We start from the raw sequence: 19,115 nt of genomic DNA on the forward strand, positions 1-19,115 counted from the left end.
TAAGAGGTAAGAGTGACAGAAATAGTACACTGCAAGAGACAATGGAATCTTCACAATAAAACACCATGTAAGTACAACTTTGTCAAATAACCACCAAAGCTAGGTGAAGTTTTTCAATCCTACATAGCGTGACTAGCAAGTTAAATATTTTAGCAGAATTTTACTACAGACGGGCCTCAGTTCTGTAGTCTTATATGACCTCTGGTGTATATAACTGAATACGAAAGACACGTTTCATTACTTACTTTTGCGCCTGGTTGTAATAGTATGTCTTTTGTTTTTTATTTTAAACCTATAAATATAGATATGGATATAGAAGTTAATTATTACGTACATATAAAGGATTCGATAAACTGATGTTATATACAATGGTTACGCAGGAAGAAACGCTCTTGCGTAAGATATACATTTTTAAGGAGATTAAGGATCGAGAAAAATATACATTTTAGAATTTATAGCTTATGCTATACACACATGTTTAGATAGTAAGAGCTTATGTGCGATATACATTTCAACAGACTTTATGGCCTTGCTTGCTACCTGTCACGGACAACTTAAGATTATCGTTAAACTCTTTGGTATTTATTGTACGTTTTTATATCTTTACTTTCACTTGAAATTTCAAAATAAGCCTTTGTATGATACCGAAGCTTTAAGTTTATCTTGCACGTTTTGGTCAGTTCGGCTTTCTGCAGATTTCTCTAAAAAAAATTGTACTCGTAGCATGTGTAAATGTTGAGTTCTGCTCAACCCGGGGCTAGAGGGCGTGGACGGTAGCATGCATTTCCACTACCGTCTTTGAACAAGCTCAATCAAACCGAGCTTGCAATTTTTTCGTTTGTGTCGTGTTGAGCGACCTGTGAAGTTTCCACTTTTTCTTTTTTTTTTTCTAAGAAATTCAATGATCTTTTTGTTCTTGCAGATTTTTTTTGTAATGTCCAAGATAAAGTGTTTCCTTATTTTTCAGGCAGGCAACAATGAAGGTTCTTTTCACGTGCTTTATCCTGTTTGGTCTCGCATTGGCAGTTTACAGTAAGAACATTAAGCTCAGTGCAGGGCTTTTTTCGTGTTATTTACTTGTAATTAATCATTTGCACATTTCTCAATCTACGTAATTTTCGTTCATCTCCAGAAAGTTGCACGCCTAAAGCGACTTTCTCACAATTTAGCACGTATGTTCATCCAGTGGTTTATACAAACTTACTCATCTCTTATATGAAATGGTAACACAGGAATGTGTATATTTTGCAGGTTACCAATGCGGGCTGACCTCTAGCGACGTCAGTTCTATCAAAGGCCAACTGAGGATTGACGAAGGTTATAAAGACCATATATACCGTGACAGTGAGGGCTACCTTACATTCGGCATTGGGCATCTGATAACCCACAGCGATCCAGAGTATGGCAAACCGGCTGGAACACATGTAAGCACTTCACGAATAGACAGCGCTTTTGCTACAGACTTTGGCAATGCAGTTACTACGACTCATTCCATCTTCCACGACTGCTCCCAATGGCCATCCGAGGTGAAGCGGATCATTGTGAATATGGCGTTTAATCTGGGAGGCAGACTACGTAATTTCCACAAATTCATAGCGGCAGTTAACGGACGGCACTGGAACACCGCTGCAAACGAGATGATGGACAGTCAGTGGTACTATCAGGTCGGAGATAGGTCGAAAAGATTGGTGGCCAGAATGAGAGCTGTCTAGTCCAGTTACGTTTTCAGGTTGCCGTTTTCATGCCCGTTTCTGTCGTATAACCTTGATTTTTTTCTTCAAAAAACTATTAATAAAAATGACACAACTGTATTTTACAGCTTTGTTACTTTCCCTAGCAAAATAAAGTTTCTCAAGTATCATAACTTCTTTTATTATTATTCAGCATATTTAAATAGGAAATTTTCATTCGTTTAGAAAGTACAAAGCGAAAACAACATATAAATCATACCAAGCAAAAGGTAGACTGAAACAGATTTGTAGTATAGAGTATACCGCTGTTCAATACCCTTTAAATTCTGATTGCTCAAAAGACAACTTTTTACTATTTTTTTCATGCAAATTAAAAAGCGGTTGTAAAGGTGAATCGGGGGTAAACTGCCTTACTTATAAATCTCTATCGTCACGCAATAAAAAGAAAAGTTATCAATTGCTTAAATTAATATAAGCGTTATGAAAGGAACAAAATATTTAGTGGTAGAACTTGCTTACGGAGCGATGACAAATTTGACGTCATGTGTGATATGGCATCTCTGGACAGTTTGGTGTAGATAAAAAAGAGGTTGAGGTAGAGGTATGTAATACAGCTGATATCAAAACAGTGTTGCCCTCGTAAATTTGCAATGCTGGACTACAACTGATGCAGTTTGGCAAGTGCCTCGTGGGCTCCTGGCATACTAAAATCTAATCGAATCAAATGTTTTCCTGTCACTGGTTGTAGAAGCAGAAAGGAATGTCTGCCTTTAAAGTAACTGTCTCGGCGGTAACGAGACCCTGCCAAGTTAGTTATCATTTCAGCACAAGTGTCATCTGGCATAGTGGTTGGGATGACAAACCGGTTAGGCAAGCATAAGTAAAATCACTAAAAATGACATTTCTTTGTGCGAGTGCTTATATTTTTTTCTGACCGTATATAAGCTGATTAACTTTTTTTTTCAACATAAAGTCTGGAGAGGAACATTTTTTTCATGATAAGTACTATGCTTTAGGGCTACTACCTTGTGTGTAGATACTAACGTTTTGAGCATGCGTATTTTTAACTTTCGTGGACATATTATGTGCATTTTACCGATACATTGTTTGGTTACGGTAATGATCAATCTTTTAGTATATGAGTAACAAATCTTGCTGGTAATCTTCATGGAAGTGCGTATTCAAGCACCTGTTGTAATGTGGTTCGCTCATAACCGACGAAACTACATGCTATATGCCTTTTGCACAAAGACGAGAAAAGTTGAAAGTGAAAGTGTAGTCATAATAACGCGTAAGGCTTTCTACGTACACAAATATTTTGGCTTCAGAACTATCATTTATCCTTGAGTAACCGAAGGACCGAAGGACCTATTCTAAAATCTTATCATATATAACTATACTCTATATTTATATGCATAAGTAATTTAATAGAAAATAAATTCAATTCTATAGTGGCATTTTCTTATCTAATGTAAAAAATGTCATGTCAGCTCTGTTTGCTTATCTGTTGTTTGCGACAAATATCTACAACGTCGAATAAAGCAGTTACAAACAAAGATGTGACCACTGACTGTTGACTTTATACATAAAAGTAATATGCAATTGACCAGTTCTTTAATGTGGTCTGGAAGGTATTTCTGTTCCAGAACGTAGCTTGTTATTTTTAATTCCTGCCATATTTATGTTACCGTGAATTTCCCATGTGACAGATTAAGACGTTTGAGTTTGTACAACATATATTAGCCGCACCATGAGAAAACCAACATAGTGCATTTGCGACCAGCATGGATCCAGACCAGCCTGCGCATCCGGACAGTCTGGTAAGGATTCATGTTGTTCGCTTTCAAAGTCTACTGCAATTAGAGAAACCGTTAGCGATCCTTATGGATCCATACCAGACTGCGCGGATGCGCAGGCTGCTGTTCGCAAATGCACTATGTTGGTTTTCTCATGGTGCGGCTCATATATAAACATTACTTGATAAATTTTTGAGGTCTTAAAAACTGGATCGTTTTAAGGTTATTTCACAAAGGGTCGAAATTTGATTACAATCAAACGTATGCTACATGTATTTAAAATTTTGTATATGGCTTTGAACCTTATAGTAAGTACGATGCTGTTCGAAGACCGCCCGCTTAACTCAATAGGGAGAGCACAGTTCTGCAGTTCGTGTGGTCGTGCGTTCGATCCCCGAGCGGGGCGTTTGTTCTCCGTGACGAGTTGATAAAAGATACTGTGACTGAAGTCATTTGTCCTCTGCCTCTGATTAATGTTGCGAACTTGACAGTTACTTGAGGAGAAAAGGCTTGTTCTAGTACAGAATTCGGGAACACTGGTTAGGATAACTGTCCGTCGTAACATAACCGAAATACTGTTAAAAAGGGCGTTTACCCAAGACAAACAAAACAAAAAGTATGTCAAATGTAGATCGTCTGTAATGAATTGGCCTTGGTCGTACTGATTTGTCTATACATTCTTTTAATTTCTTAGTGTGAATTGATGACCAAAACATTTATTTAAGACCTAACATGAATTTATTTATTTTCGTTTCATTTACACGAAGCTATATGGTTACAATAGGTTTTGCCTTATAAGTATATTATACGGACTATAATAACCATCATCGGCTTAGTATTTAAGCCATTGCGCACGAGTTTATGTCATTCGAGGTCTAAACGGGCATTAGTAGTAAAAAAAACCGACCGAAGTGGAGGTATGCATCGCTATACTAACCTGAACCCGTGCAATAAGTGAATATCGAGCCGCATATTACCTATTTGAATTGATACAAAAGTAATTATAACTGCATGAATGCAATGCAACCTCAATCACTTAAACAGCCAGTCCATCCAGTTAACTCAGTTAATTGACCATAATATTGAGAAAGAAGACGTCATGAGTTCGACAGCGGTAAAGCGTATGTTCCTTATTATTTGACAGAAGACGTTGCAATATTTTAGAATTCGTTTGGTGGATAAGTGTCTAGCTGTCGTAGGACAGACGACATGTCGATTACCAAAATGATGAGCGTCGTATCGTATTGTCGCGCGACGCACTAATTTTTTCACCGCGACGCGTGACAGTACGATACGACATCCTGGCACCATTCCGTACAACAAAAGCTAAAAGGAAAAAGTAGTATTTACATCCACCGAAATAGTGCTCATTTTATCACGATTGGGCTTACATACTTCGGATGTGCGCAACGTGGGGATTGGAAGAATTTATTTATATATGCTAGTAAATTTTCTTCAAATCGATACTTGTAAATTAAATCTTTCAAGCATATATATGTTTTTTAATTTCATGTCACCCGATTAGTGGGTGCCTTTAGATGTATTTAAAACCAATGTCAAAGCCTGAAAATAGCAAATTTGCAAATTGATAACAAAAAACCAAAATTGATTTTTTTTAAGAGATAAATTCCAGCTATTTTTTTTCTGTTTTTTCTTTTTTTTTCATCAAATTGTTACCGCGTTACCATCGCAACAGCGAGATTCGTTTTGTAAACAAATTATGTAAAATTCACTAATTTAAACGCACTTACCCTTATCTTAGTTTTTAAATTTACACGCAAATGAAACTAGTACAGATATGTTATTTCTGAAGTTTTCTCGAAGAAATCGGAACGTGGCTAAATTCATATAAAATATTTTGTTTGTTTTATTGTTTGTTTGTTTTACTTGGATTTAAAACAGAACAACTGGAAAACCACAGGTTGTCAAACACGACATAAACGAAAATGTTGCAGGCTCGGTTTGAATGAGCCTGTTCAATGGCGGTAGTGCAAATGCAAGTTAGCCTATGTTCAACATTATTTTAATTATATAACTATGGTCAGTTAACCTAGCCACGTTTATAGATTCTGCACCAGTACTGACTTGGTCTCCGCAAATGACTAACAATGGGGCCACGCGGTTGACTTTGAATCACTAACCCCTACCCTCTTTGGGTTTGAAACCTCCCTTATGGTTAAGGGTTAATAGTTATTTCATCGAGTTGGCTTACAGAAGGCCGATGGTTGTACCAAGGTGTCAACCCTTGATGAAATAATGCCCAGAGGGATGCCTGGGGTCTTCGTTTTCGTATTTCCACTTCTCCACTTTTTTCTTTTATGCTACCATTAAAAGACGGATTGCCACCGCATGGCCTATAAATATGCCGATGTGACGTTACACCAAACAAAAACGTAACTAACAACTACATATGACTCGAATGTTGAGGACACTGTCATGTGTTAAATTGCTAGGAAGAACATACAGCTATCAAGAGAATTGAAGTCGCTACATCTTGATGCAACCTACTGAGCTCTATTTTCTAAGCTAAGCAAGCGGACTTACACAAAAAAAATAACTAATGTGGCCTATACAAGAACTACAGAAAAATAAGTAAATTTCCAACACTTTTTTCGTCAATGTACTTAATAATACTCACCACTTTACACTGTTCAGTCTGGGAGATCATTTTATCTATATTCAAGAAAGAGTAACAGTTCTTGTGCTTTATATTTTATTGCTTTAAAAGTATTTGAAAACAAGTACAAAATGGCAGATAAGTTTATTATTGTCCAGGGCAGGTTTATGGTAAATGTGTCTTTCAATACCTCTTCATAACTTGTATCTGTCAAAATCCATCAAGTAAAACTTATTTTATTGTATTTAATAGTAAAAATAAGAAAAAATACAGATAGTTACGAAAGGGGGACACTTTTGTATAAAATTCAGGTATTGGACTTGTTATGTTCACGCTGTTAAGTCACATACAAAAATGCCTTCAGTAAAGTCAAAAATATTCTTTAAATTAAAGAAAAGATAATGACTTCTTCATTGTTCACGGTACAGTTATAGTGTATTTCAGTTCCTGTTCACAATGTTACATTTAATTCTTTTTACAAGATTTTTTGTCATGCACTGAAATACTAACCTACAAGGGCAGATAATTTCGTAAAAACAAGTCATGGGACCTGTGTGAACTTGTCTAATGATGCTACAAATACATTGTATGTTCAACCTTATATTATTATACATCTATATACTGATTTCTAAGAAGGAACAGGGACGGGTAAGGGATTGACTGGATAAAGTGATTCCTATATTGCCTACACTCTCCAAACAATGCTTGATGGGGTATAAATAGCAAAACATTAACTTCAAAAACACGCTTGTATAAATATGAAAATTATGTCATTATATTCAAACAACACTGTAACATTGAAATTGTTTCCTTTTTCTGTGATATTTTATCACCCGTCGCTATAAATGTATAGTATGAATTAATTAGATTATGACGCACACCGATGATTTCTCCACTTGATTTCTCTCCATCCTGGAACAGATAATTTGGCATTTATGTAAGAAATGTGCACTGTAGCACTTTAAAAACGTCTCATCTAGACTCTTGAAAAAAAAACACGAAACATCTGAATGTAATATATAAATGGTGGTATTTCTTTCATAGTTACTCGAAAATGAAGGTTTTCATTTGGTTTACTTTTATTCGGATTTAGAAGTCTGTGCTTTGGAACTGAATATTGAATACCCTTTCGCTGCCTACAAGACGGGTATACCCGTCCCACTACTATGTCAGCCTATTTGCCTACAAGACGGATTTACCCGTCTTGGGATTTCCCAACATTCCAATCTATAAACAATGCAAATGACGTCACATGAATTTATCCCAGAGCAACCAATCATATCAAAAGAATGTTTTCCATCTGTGTTTGCTGTTGTATTTTTAGAATACTGTAGAAAGGAAAGCCCAAAATGACCTAAGTGACTTGTAAATTTCCACATTTCAAAATGGTGGACGGCGATTCAGCTGCTGGGTAAAGTAGAGAAAACAACTCCAATATTTCCTCTAAAGGTTGAAGATTCGATAAGGAAATTAGGTACTTCATATTGCTTTGTTTTCTAAATATTGATTTACAAACTAAGCAGATTCTTCAAAAATCTATAGCTGTTTACGGTGATTCTTCCCCATCGAGCCCCTTCGCTGTCTACGTGTAGGACGGGTATACCCGTCCAACATTTACGTCAGCATATTTCAAGGTACAACTTAACAAGACTTTTTGTAGAATAAATTTGTTCATTTGTATGCATGTATTTTTTTTCTTTCTAAAAATTATAGGTTTTGTATACATTCTGTGAACAATAAAGCCTCTAAACTATTCTGTCAAAACCAAGGTGATTTTCCAGGAAAGTGTCTTGGCAAATAAGTGTACATAACGTTATTGGTTCCTCGGCAGCGAAAGGGTTATTAAAGTCATGACACAAAAAAGATGATAATATTGACTGGTATTTCCAATGATAATAGACCGAGTGTTGTACGTCGAAAGACACTTACATTGGTGATTTTGACAAAATCTAAAATATTGACGTGATATTGCAGCCTGTCTAGTTAACTTACATCCCATACCAAAATAAATGGATTGCGTTTGACTTGTGTCGCGTTATAGAGTCAACGAAACATTTCAGAAACTTTAACTCTTGAAAAGAATAAAAGCCAATCACGATATAATGATGTTAAAGACGTTTAATTAAAAGACGTCGTGACATTTTGAAGAAGTTGATTCTTGTATGTTTATTATTGATAACAAGATTTAATAACATTTAAATTTTGCATATGTCTTTGACATGAATTCAAACATGATCTCCATGTGCACATGTAATAAAGTGACAAAGGACAAACCTAAAATATCACAAAATCAACAAACAAATATATTGAATGATAATAAAATATATATTTAATATTTACATGCAAGTTGCAAGAACGAAATAACAGCCATATATGGGTGAGACGTTTTTAATGTTTCTGAGTGTAGTTATTAATAAATATCGTTTTCGCTCTTTCGACAGATATTCTTTCCTCATTACTTTTTTTCCCACATTACTAAATTAACAAGTACACATTAACTTACATTAAGGTATTTGAATAAGGCATTCATCTTTTGAAAACAAAACATCAGCCATGCATCATAAGGGAAAAGAAGTATTAAATACATACGTATGTATAAGACCATATCAAATATTTGCATGTATTTCTATAATTCTTTTTTAAGATACTGAAAAAGGTAGGAAAATGTATTTAAACGTGTATGATTTGTTACACATATATTAACTGCGATCTGGCTGCGTTTGTTTCATTCATCTACTGAAAAATGAGTCTTTTGAATATACTTACATAGCTCCAACTTTCTCCTTTTCTTTTGCCAGTTTGGTCATTTTCTCCTCATAAGCAGCAATCTTCATTTGTCTTTCCTTCTGCAGAGTCAGTCTTTCCAGTTCCAATTTTTCTTTCTTCAGTTCTTGGTCTTTGCTCTTCATTTCATCATTATCTTTCTTACGCTGCAATAAAAGTTCAAGATCTACTTCTTTCTGTTTCAACTTTTCTTTCATTTCCTGAAGTTTTTGTTGTTTTTCAAGTTGCTTGGCTGATAGAGCCTGCTCTTTCTGTTTGAACTCTTTGCTCAGCCTATAATGTAATGGAAATAGATATGAAAATAATAAGAAACTACTGTAATCACATGGTTATCTGAAATTAAGTTGACGACAAAAAAGTAATACCAATCTTGATATCAAATGATCCATTCCTGATTGTTATATTCTTCTCGGAACTTCTTACACACCTCCAACTTTCATAAAAGTACATTACATGCAGGAAATTGGTTGTTAATCAGATATGAAATTTTCAATAAATTCAACAAATACTATCGTTTCATGTATTTTATGACCTTTACCCAATAACTAGCGGATGTCCTTATACAATAGATAAATCATTACAATAATCCTTCATCTTGCTTTGTCTTGGAAGCAAATTTACATTTGAATATATCAGGGAAAACTAATTAAGTATCTACACCTTAGCATCTTTATCAATTGCATTTTCCCACAGAATTAAAACCAAACACACATTTACATTTTCGCGACTGTCTAAACAATGGGTAAAGGTTGTGAATGACGTAATAACTTCTACACGATTCGAGTTTTATTGAATATGTCTTTGTTATTAACACCATATTTGTCTAAATGTCTGCAAATCTTCATTTATTTACTATAATTTAAAACATTAGTAGGCGTAAAATATCGAGGGAAGTTAGAAATAAAATCTGAAAAGTAGATCCCTCGGAAGCACCGAGAATACGGAAAAATTGCAGACTCTGTTCGATCGAATCTGTTCATGAGTAGTAATGGAAAACGCAACACTGACCAAGGTTCAAGTGCATTCCATTTTGTATGTTGTTTAGCATTTTGTATGATGAGGATGAGTTGGCTGTTGAATGCTTGAGACGTCTCCTTACTCAACACTTTTTGAATAATGTATTTTCTTTTATGAGTTTTTTTTTACTAATGAAAGAGTTTTTAAAGTACATTACAGATAAGGCGTGAGCATACATGTTTCATATACCTACGTTCTTTCGGCAATCATTTTATCGACAGCAAGCTCTGCTAATGCTTGTTCATGAGCTTTCATTCTCGCTTCATGTTTTTGTTCCAATTCCTTTCTTTTAATCTCGAGCTTTTCTCTCTTTATTTCAAGCTCTTGTTGTCTTGTTTCATTTTCAGCGGTCTTCAGTTTCCACTTATTCTCAAGTTCCGTTTGTCTTACATCTAATTCTTCTTTTTGCATTTGATATTTGTCCTCTTTCGAACGTTGCTTTGCCTCCAGTTCTTCTCGCTTCTGATTTATCTCATTCGATTTTCTGGGGAAAAATCAAATGTACAGTTCGATATTATGCTGAAAGATTTTAGCAGTCTATTCTGATACTGACTGTGCATGATTGCCTAGTTGACTATGAAATAGTTTATCAAATGATATCTCCCCATAGTTGTTACTTTAACACCTGCTTACGTATTTGTAGTTTTGATTTGTATTTTATGAGTGAGTAATAATGCCTTTTGATACGTGTCTAATCCTACTTGTTTGTGTATATTCTTCGATTGATATTGCTTATTAACTACTTAGGCATTTTATTTAGGTGTTGTATAATATGGCACATAAAATCGCAGACAAAGTTGCTTAACACCAGAGCTAAAACGCATGAATCTGTTCAAATGAGACATTGTCACAACATAATAGATATTGAGCAATCTTAACGACTTTACTTTTTTTTTACAGTTTTGTTTTAGTTTCAGGCATATTTGATACGTCGCAAGACAGTTCAGATAATACTAGAGTCGTGTGATTGAACATCACGGAGTTATCGTTCTCAACGATTAAGCAACCAGAAATCTATAATAGCTAGATAAGTATAGTAACCACAGAAGCCACTTTCATTTAATAAACTTAGACGAAAGCTTTGGGTATTACAGTCACGTGTTAGTTAAAAATTCTGTTATACAATTGTTTTGTCATTGGTAATCTGTTAAAGCTGTTTATAAATGCACTAGTATCTTTTTAGTCCATCATCAAACGCTCTAAATCTGCTTATAACAAAACTTCGATTTCTATTTTAATTATTTTAATGAAAACAATTAATTGTGTAAAAAGATAAAGCAGAGGGCTCAAAATGTCAGATAAATCGGTACAGATAAGGATAAAAGGACAATAATAACATGAAAAAATGTTAAGTAATACACTTAAACATAACTTGGTTACATATCCAGGACGCAAATATTTTGACACTGAAGGGGCCTACCCGGAAGGCAGAAATTGTTATCTTAAATATCGTATTTGGTTTATTTGTTTACACCTAATTTTTCTTATTTAAGAAGAAAAAAATTATAAGGTATACTTTATATTGCTCTCATATATTTTTTTCCAAATATTTATAGTGTTTCTATTCCGACGCTGAAATAAAATATATAGCATTGAAAGATCAGATTACGTTAACCAATGTTATCGTTATATTTAACGCATGTGCATATTTTAGAATTAGTCGGGTAGATGCTAATACTTTTTTCTCTTTTTTTTGGCATATTTTAAGAAGACAATCAGCTAATTTTTGAGAAAAAAAATTGAAGGAAGCGGTAATCACGTGCAAGAGCATTACGAGGTATACATTTTAGATGATAGATTTATCTATTATCGGTTACAACAGCAATCACGAAATAAAATCATAAACATGAGTGATGAACCTTATAATACTCATCAATTCCATTGATAACAGAAAAGAGAGACTAAAGCCCTTATTTTCACCGTGAACATTACTACTGATAGCATGACAAAGAGAAATTTGAATTACCATAGATAATGCTTAAGCACAATATCAAAAGTAATACTGACACTGAACTGGATAAGACGAAAAAATATTTGCCTGACAGTTAAAGATATGTCAAAGCTAAACACAATTCAGTATGACTGCCCAGTAAAACTAACACAGGAAGCTTTAAACAATGGAATGCACTTAGAGTATACACATAATAGAATATACTGTATTACTGTGATAATAAAACGAAAACAAAAAAGCAGTTGACTTAATTAGTGTTATTGATGGCAACTTTAGGTGTCGACATTTGGTTAATTACTGAATGTAGGTGGTAACCTATTCCATAAAATGCAAATTATGTAAGCGAAAATATTTCTTATACCAAAATCCATGACCTTGGGAATTGTGAAAGGACATTTTCCCTGAACCTTGTATTGTGGCTGTGGATAGTTTTAAAGAAAATAAAAATGTGCACACATATATTCAGGCGTTTTACCTGCTACCATCTTAAAAATTGAGTCGGTTTCATATCAACTCGTTTGGATACAGGTAACCAGTTTAAAGTTTTGAGCTGTGAAGGGTCAATATGAGAGATGTAATCTAAGTCTAAAACCAACCGTCATTAGTTTTTCTAGGTTGTTTGCAGCTTCTACGTGTTACTTAAACCAAAACCTACAGGTGCAGTCCAAATGACACTGACTGATAAACATTACTAAAAGATTCTTAGTATGCTGTGTGAGATATTTATATTTCCTTTAGTGATATTGTAACCTTTATCTGGCGTTTTTATTTGACCGGACAAGCCCCTGAGTCACGTGATAAATGTAGATCAAAGTAGCACAAACATACTTAACTGATGAGGTTGGTTCAATGATTGACCATTACAAACTATGCTTAAATTGTGACCTCGGTTTGGGCTTAGAACTTACCAGTATCAGTTTTACCTACATGTAGATGTAATCACAATTTATCATCACCGAGCCACGTGCTGACTAAATCAAGTTCCGATAAAACTGTTTTTTTCAACATTGGATTAAGTTTTACCAGCGACCGATATCCAAGAATCGTAAGCATATAGCTTGTGCTTCACCAAAACATAGACAACAGAGAAGGGGGTCTTTAAATTACTTTAATATAATATGATAAATAACACTAAGAATAGATACTGGACGAAAGTTTCCTAGATCTACTTTCGTTTTGTAATTTTTCTGTAACAGTGGACAAGCTTGCAATTGTGCCGACATTACGCCATCAGGAACAACTCTGAACTAAGATTAATAACATAGGCACGAGGACAATGATGGAAGCAATGTCCGTAACAAAACGAGATGATATGCCATCTTAATCAATGGCCTTTTTAGGTTTTAAACTGTTCAATTTTAATTTGATCTATAAGCATGCGCTTTTGTTTTAGACCAATCCCTAGACAAACAGTTTGAATGAAAATGCAATAATAAAACCAAGCTGAATATGTATATACCATACCTCTCCGCTTCCAGAAAGTCACATTTTACAGCCTGTTCTTCAGTGATATGCTCGTGACCCGAATTGCATTGGTGGGTCACTCCACAACTGCACAGCGGCATTTTGCTGATGAAACACCACTACCTAGATCTAAGTTTAGTATAGTTTTAGAGCAATGTTGCTGAAATGAATCACAGCTTTTTTTATATGCTTGTACAATTTGCTTTTAAAAGGTTCACGACATAGAAACAGGGGTGTATTATATATTACGTATCAGTTTCGGTACATTATCTAAATGAAAATAAATATTTGCTTGTAGAAGAAGATAAAAATAATTTCATTTAAAAATAGAAGTAACAATGCAATCAAATTGATACATATCAACACTTTTACTTATCTCATATAATTTACATGATTTCAATTGTCCAATTTTTTATATTTTTTTTTGCATGGAGGGCCCCTGATAATGTTATACTTCTGGCCTAAATTTGTAAATCAAAACTGATGTACGCTTGATGCATATTTGTGAAAATATAATAACATTTGATTAAATCAAATTTAAATGCAATCCCAAATTTACAAATTTTGCAAACATATACAGCTATATCATACGTAACTATTATGCGTACTTTTTTATACTCTTACTAAATAATATAGTGTTAATTAATTATGTACAATTAAAACAAAATTTCTTACAGATATTTTCCGAATCCAATATGAGAACTATAGACTATGTAAGCATTAAATAACACATGCTAACATCATGCGCGTTCACTCATATTTTGGGTATGCTTATTTTTATTGAGATAAAAGTGCTCAGATTTGAATGTTATCTACGCAGATAAGATAAATAACCAAGATGAGTTATTAGTTCGACGGTGAGCAATACAACCGGTAATCAATATTTAACGAGACAAACAGCGTGCACGATTAAGGCTTTGTCTTCCAGTTTAAAATATTAAGATTAAGCTCGTTTCGTCCTTCAGAGAATTTAGCTGTTTCTAAGTAAGTGATTATGAATAAAGATGATGCAATTATTTGTTTGTCTGTTTGATTTAGGTTTAACGCCGTTTTTCAACAGTATTTCAGTCACGTAACGGTGGGCAGTTAACCTAAACAGTGTTCTGGATTCTGTACCAGTACAAACATGATATCCGCAAGTAACTGCCAACTTCCCCACATGAATCTGAGGTGGAGGACGAATGATTTCAGACACAATTTCTTTAATCAAATTGACACTGTCAACAACCGCTACGCTTAGGATCGAACTCACGACCTCTCGATCCGTAGATCTGCGCTCTCCCTGAGCTAAGCGGGCTGGGGCATTTCTAAGCGATGATGTAATTCTTAGTATAAGGTTAGTTAATGATGATCATATAAATGCCTTTTAGCTTTGAAAACAGTTTTCAAGTCTCTGAAAAAAAGAAATATTTACGTGGTTAACGCCAGCAAAATAAAAACAAAACACACACACACACACACACACACACACACACACACCATGAACACCAACAGTATCATATATTATGAATCAAGCTAAATATCTGTATAACATATACCGTCACGGTTATAGATATCAAACCTGAACATCTACTTTTGTTAAAGTCATTAAAACGATTTTAAGAATAAATTCTTGAGAAAAAGTATGATAGCATATATTAAACCTACTGACAAAGTCCTTTGCATATATTGTCTAACTGTAACACATGTAATACACTAGATTATCTTAGATTAGCTTTACAGCGTTCCGATCTCAATTAATATGTTTTTAAAGCAAATCCGGTTCCTTATTACACTATTCTGGCATACTTTTTACTCAAACAATGCTGGTGAAGTTTAAAGGACCTACGTGAAAAAAAAAAACATGTGATCCAAGGGCGCTTCATGAACTTAAAGGTGGATAATCAGATTTTGGCCATGTAACGGATTTGTTCGAAACTTTAGCATCTGATCATTTACACTTATTTATGTTCACTTAACACTTAATACAAATTAGATTTTCACTAGAGGTATTTTTAAAATTTCATTTTCCTATCCTGGTTGCCCAACCAAGATAGAGTTATTTTATCATAAGTATAAATTTGATAAACATACTTTGCCTAAGGAAATGTATAAATATTAGACATATTGTAATATATTTGTAAAATATTTGCATTAAAAATTATGTATTTAGATGGAATTCATTAGAAACGCAAGTTTGAAAAATTATTATTACCTCCCTTTGCCTATCTTGGTTGCGCAACCAAGATAGATTGGAAATAAATGAATTCAGAAGCTACACACAGCTTTAAAACTTGCATTTTGGTTCATATTGTTCAATAGTTGATATGTCTATCAAATGCAAATGTAAAACTAGACATTGTATCGAAATAAAAAGAAATACTCAGCTTTTATATACTTTCATATTAAAGGGAAGTAATTACAAAATTTTATAAAAATAATAAAATATACATTTCAAATAGGAATCTAACTCTATGTAATCGGTCTTTTTGTTCCTTAAATAATTCTCTACCAGAATATACAAAAAGTAGAAAATGTCATTAAATGTTGTTTAAATGTGATTGACCACCTTTAAAGTAATATTTTATTACCATTGTGGTAAGAGCTCACCAGGTGATTATTTAAACTTGTTGACGGTAAACAGTACAAACCATACTGCTTCTGTATTTGTTTTAAACTTGAAAGAACGTGTATCAAATCAATTCATATCATTTTATCTCATTGAAATGGATTTAAGAACATCTTCATTTACCAACATATCAATCATCAGAAGTACAAGATAGAGATAGACTCTCCAAAAATGTAATCAAAATTTAAGCGTTCTGTATCTTTTCTCATGTATTTATATGTAAGGTTAAGATTGTACTTACATGTCGGTGTTTGGTACCAAATATGAAACATACGGAAAAAATAATTCATTTTATTTCCTGTTTACCTGATAGATTTACGTTTAATTATTTTCACATGCATTCACAATTTAAAATAAGGAATTAAATAATTTACTTGGAGCTGATTCCTTATATAAGTATCCCCTTTGATCAGTATCTTTCCAACTTGAAAACACAAGACGATTTAGAAGAAGACATTGGATTAGTCTAAGAACTGAATTTTGGAAAAATGGAGCTTTATTGTTCTTGTCCTATACAGACGTCATGTAAGAAGTTTCACAAAATGTTCCAAAAGTTTCATCAACATGCTTTCGCAATATTAACATCATACGTTTGAAACTGCCGAAGTTGCCGACTGTATTAAGCAGTCGCGCGTCTTAAGCAGTCAATCAGCCAACTTCTGAAATTGAATGTTTTTATATTACCAAATTGTCTAAAGCAGCCACCTGCAATAAGCAGCCAGATTGTATCGCTTTTTTTATTTGACGGAAAAACCAATAACACAGCATATCCAACATTTGTCTTCCATTCTACAGTTACTGTACTTATAGTAATACCTTTACATTTAGTCAAGTAAATAGTTTAAATATTGCAATAAAAGTACTGAGATAATATTCGTAAAAATATCTTTTTCAGAGAATTCCTAGTTCAATTATTGTTATAATTTATAGACTTAGTGGTCTTTATATCCCTCAAGCTAACTTAAAGTGCATGATCAATTAACAATTTACTGGTTTCATTTATATGATTAGCCCTGCACATATTAATGGCGAAAATTGATCACTTGGTATTTTCTACATATATTGTCACGTTTCCGACCATTTGATCCATATCAAAAAGAGAGACAGTTATAGGAATGCCATGTATATTTTCCGTTTGATAAGTGTCATTCATTATGACACGTATAACACATAGGAATCAAATCGTTACACTAACGACAACTTCTGGACTCGTACTTCATGATATCACCGAATTTGTTTCCCTTCTATTACGAAAAAACAATTTTACTGAACGAAGTTAAGCTAGGCACACAGTTCAATACATTTAGAAACAAACGAAATTTGGGAATATGACAATTGTTAGATTCTTTAGGAGAGAAAAGAAAATAACTATATAAACATGATAAAGAATTTAATGTTGATGTATTGCACAAACTAATACATGTAGAAGGTTGGATTAAACAGGAAGTTATTCAGTCCAATAGAAATATCAAACTGCATTTTGTTTAAGATACGTTCAATGACATAGAAATATCAATACTTCAATACATGTTAGCAATAGTTCATTATGTATTGTTTTCATTATATTGACGTTTTAAACAAACAAAGACGTGTTTAGTCATAATAAAGTAACATGACAAAACGCTCATTTAGTAATAAGATAATGACATACCAGAAAGATACACATCTACAAAAAGAATATGATTTCAAATAAATTGGTGTATATTCAAAAGCTGTTATGTGGCCCACGTAACTAATGATAACTCGGAAATTTAGACACTTCAAGACTCCTAAAGTATCTAAGGGTAAATAATTAGCATATAGGAGGCCTGTCTGTCAACCTAATTTTCTTCTGAGATTGTTCTTAGACTTTCGGTAACATTTCTCAATTAGATGCTACACACAGTTATATGTAAAGTGTTTATGCTATGCTATTCACATGTACATGGAAAGCTTGCATTCTATGCTATACTTATGTACACGAAAAATATGTACTCGGTGCTATACAAAGTGTCTATTCTGTGCTATACATCTATGCTTTCAAGTGCGTATTCTGTGCAGTACACCTGTACATGCAAGGTATGTGTCATATACCATACCTATGTACATGCAAAGTGTGTAGTCTATGTTTTACACACATACAAAGTGTCTATCCTATGCTATACAGAAGGACACGTAAAGTATGTAATCTATGCTTAGCCTGAACAAATTTATATACAAAGTCTGTATACAGTGCTATACACATGCGTTTGGAGCGTGTGATTTATTTCATATGAATAATATATATAAAAGACAAAAATGTGTTATTTTACTTATACTGTTACGGCCTGTGATAAGGTCTCGAAAATTAAGGAATATACTATAGCGCGATTTACGATATTCTTTTAAAAAAGGAGAGTACAAAGAGTATAAGTATACTTATAACAGTGACCGAGCGTAATTATTATTCAATTTTTGAAAGACAAAATTATCAAAAAATGTAAAGCTAGCCTCTTGAAAATAGCTTATTTGTCGTTTAAAGCATAAAATTATTATAATATGTTGAAAAATTAAATGATTTATTTATAAGAATATTGCTTACATTCTGAGAAATATCTTTTTCACAGAATTGCTAGTTGTGCCTTTGTCAGAGACACAATGACCAGCAGGCTGAAACACATTTTTTTATATAAAATTTATAAAGACTTAGTGGCCTTTATATGCCTCCAACCTAACTTTAAGTGCATGATCAAATAAAAATATACTGGTTTCAATTATATGATTAGCCCCGCTTTAACAAATTAGTACATCTTAATGGCGGAAATTTATCACTTGATATTTTCTACATATATTGTTGCGTTTTCGACACTTTGATCCATATCGAAAAGAGGGAAACTGTTTTCTAGACAGTCATGGTATTGTCATGTAAATTTTCCGTTTGATAAGTGTCATGCAGTATGACATGTATATCATGTAGGAATCAATTCGTCACACTAACGACAACTTCTGGACTCATACTTCATGTTATCACCGCATTTGTTTCCCTTCCATTACGACAAAACAATTTTACTCAACGAAGTTTAGCTAAGGACATCGTTCAATACATTTAGACACACAAACGAAATTTAGGAATATGACATTCGTTATACTCATTAGGAGAGAAAAGAAAATAAGTCTATAAACATGATTTATTGCACAAACTAATACATGTAGAAGGTTTGATTAAACA

General features: G+C 33.5%; 2 protein-coding genes across 5 annotated transcripts; one reads left to right on the forward strand and one right to left on the reverse strand.

Annotated features, from left to right (window-relative positions):
- The first annotated feature begins 208 nt into the window (after positions 1–208).
- On the forward strand, positions 209–1,811 carry LOC123532024 (probable T4-type lysozyme 2). The gene is made up of 3 exons (XM_045313362.2): positions 209–265; positions 968–1,032; positions 1,252–1,811. The coding sequence occupies exons 2-3, from the start codon at positions 978–980 to the stop codon at positions 1,710–1,712; spliced, it is 516 nt and encodes a 171-aa protein (XP_045169297.1). The 5' UTR covers positions 209–265; positions 968–977; the 3' UTR covers positions 1,713–1,811.
- Positions 1,812–6,189: 4,378 nt separating this feature from the next.
- LOC123532709 (flagellar attachment zone protein 1-like) lies at positions 6,190–15,124 on the reverse strand. Of its 4 annotated transcripts, none has more exons than XM_045314260.2 (5): positions 14,968–15,124; positions 13,321–13,449; positions 10,099–10,389; positions 8,871–9,161; positions 6,190–7,016 (listed from the first exon to the last, which is right to left on the reverse strand). In XM_045314260.2, the coding sequence occupies exons 2-5, from the start codon at positions 13,419–13,421 to the stop codon at positions 6,968–6,970; spliced, it is 732 nt and encodes a 243-aa protein (XP_045170195.2). In that variant the 5' UTR covers positions 13,422–13,449; positions 14,968–15,124; the 3' UTR covers positions 6,190–6,967. The 4 variants fall into 4 exon arrangements, with proteins under 4 accessions (XP_045170195.2, XP_045170194.2, XP_045170193.2 ...); XM_045314259.2 differs by having other exon boundaries at positions 13,321–13,480; positions 14,968–15,123; XM_045314258.2 differs by lacking the exon at positions 14,968–15,124 and adding an exon at positions 13,996–14,686 and having other exon boundaries at positions 13,321–13,480.
- Positions 15,125–19,115: the final 3,991 nt, after the last annotated feature.

This window comes from Mercenaria mercenaria, chromosome 11, assembly GCF_021730395.1.
Source record: "Mercenaria mercenaria strain notata chromosome 11, MADL_Memer_1, whole genome shotgun sequence".
Classification (NCBI taxonomy): Eukaryota; Metazoa; Mollusca; class Bivalvia; order Venerida; family Veneridae; genus Mercenaria; species Mercenaria mercenaria.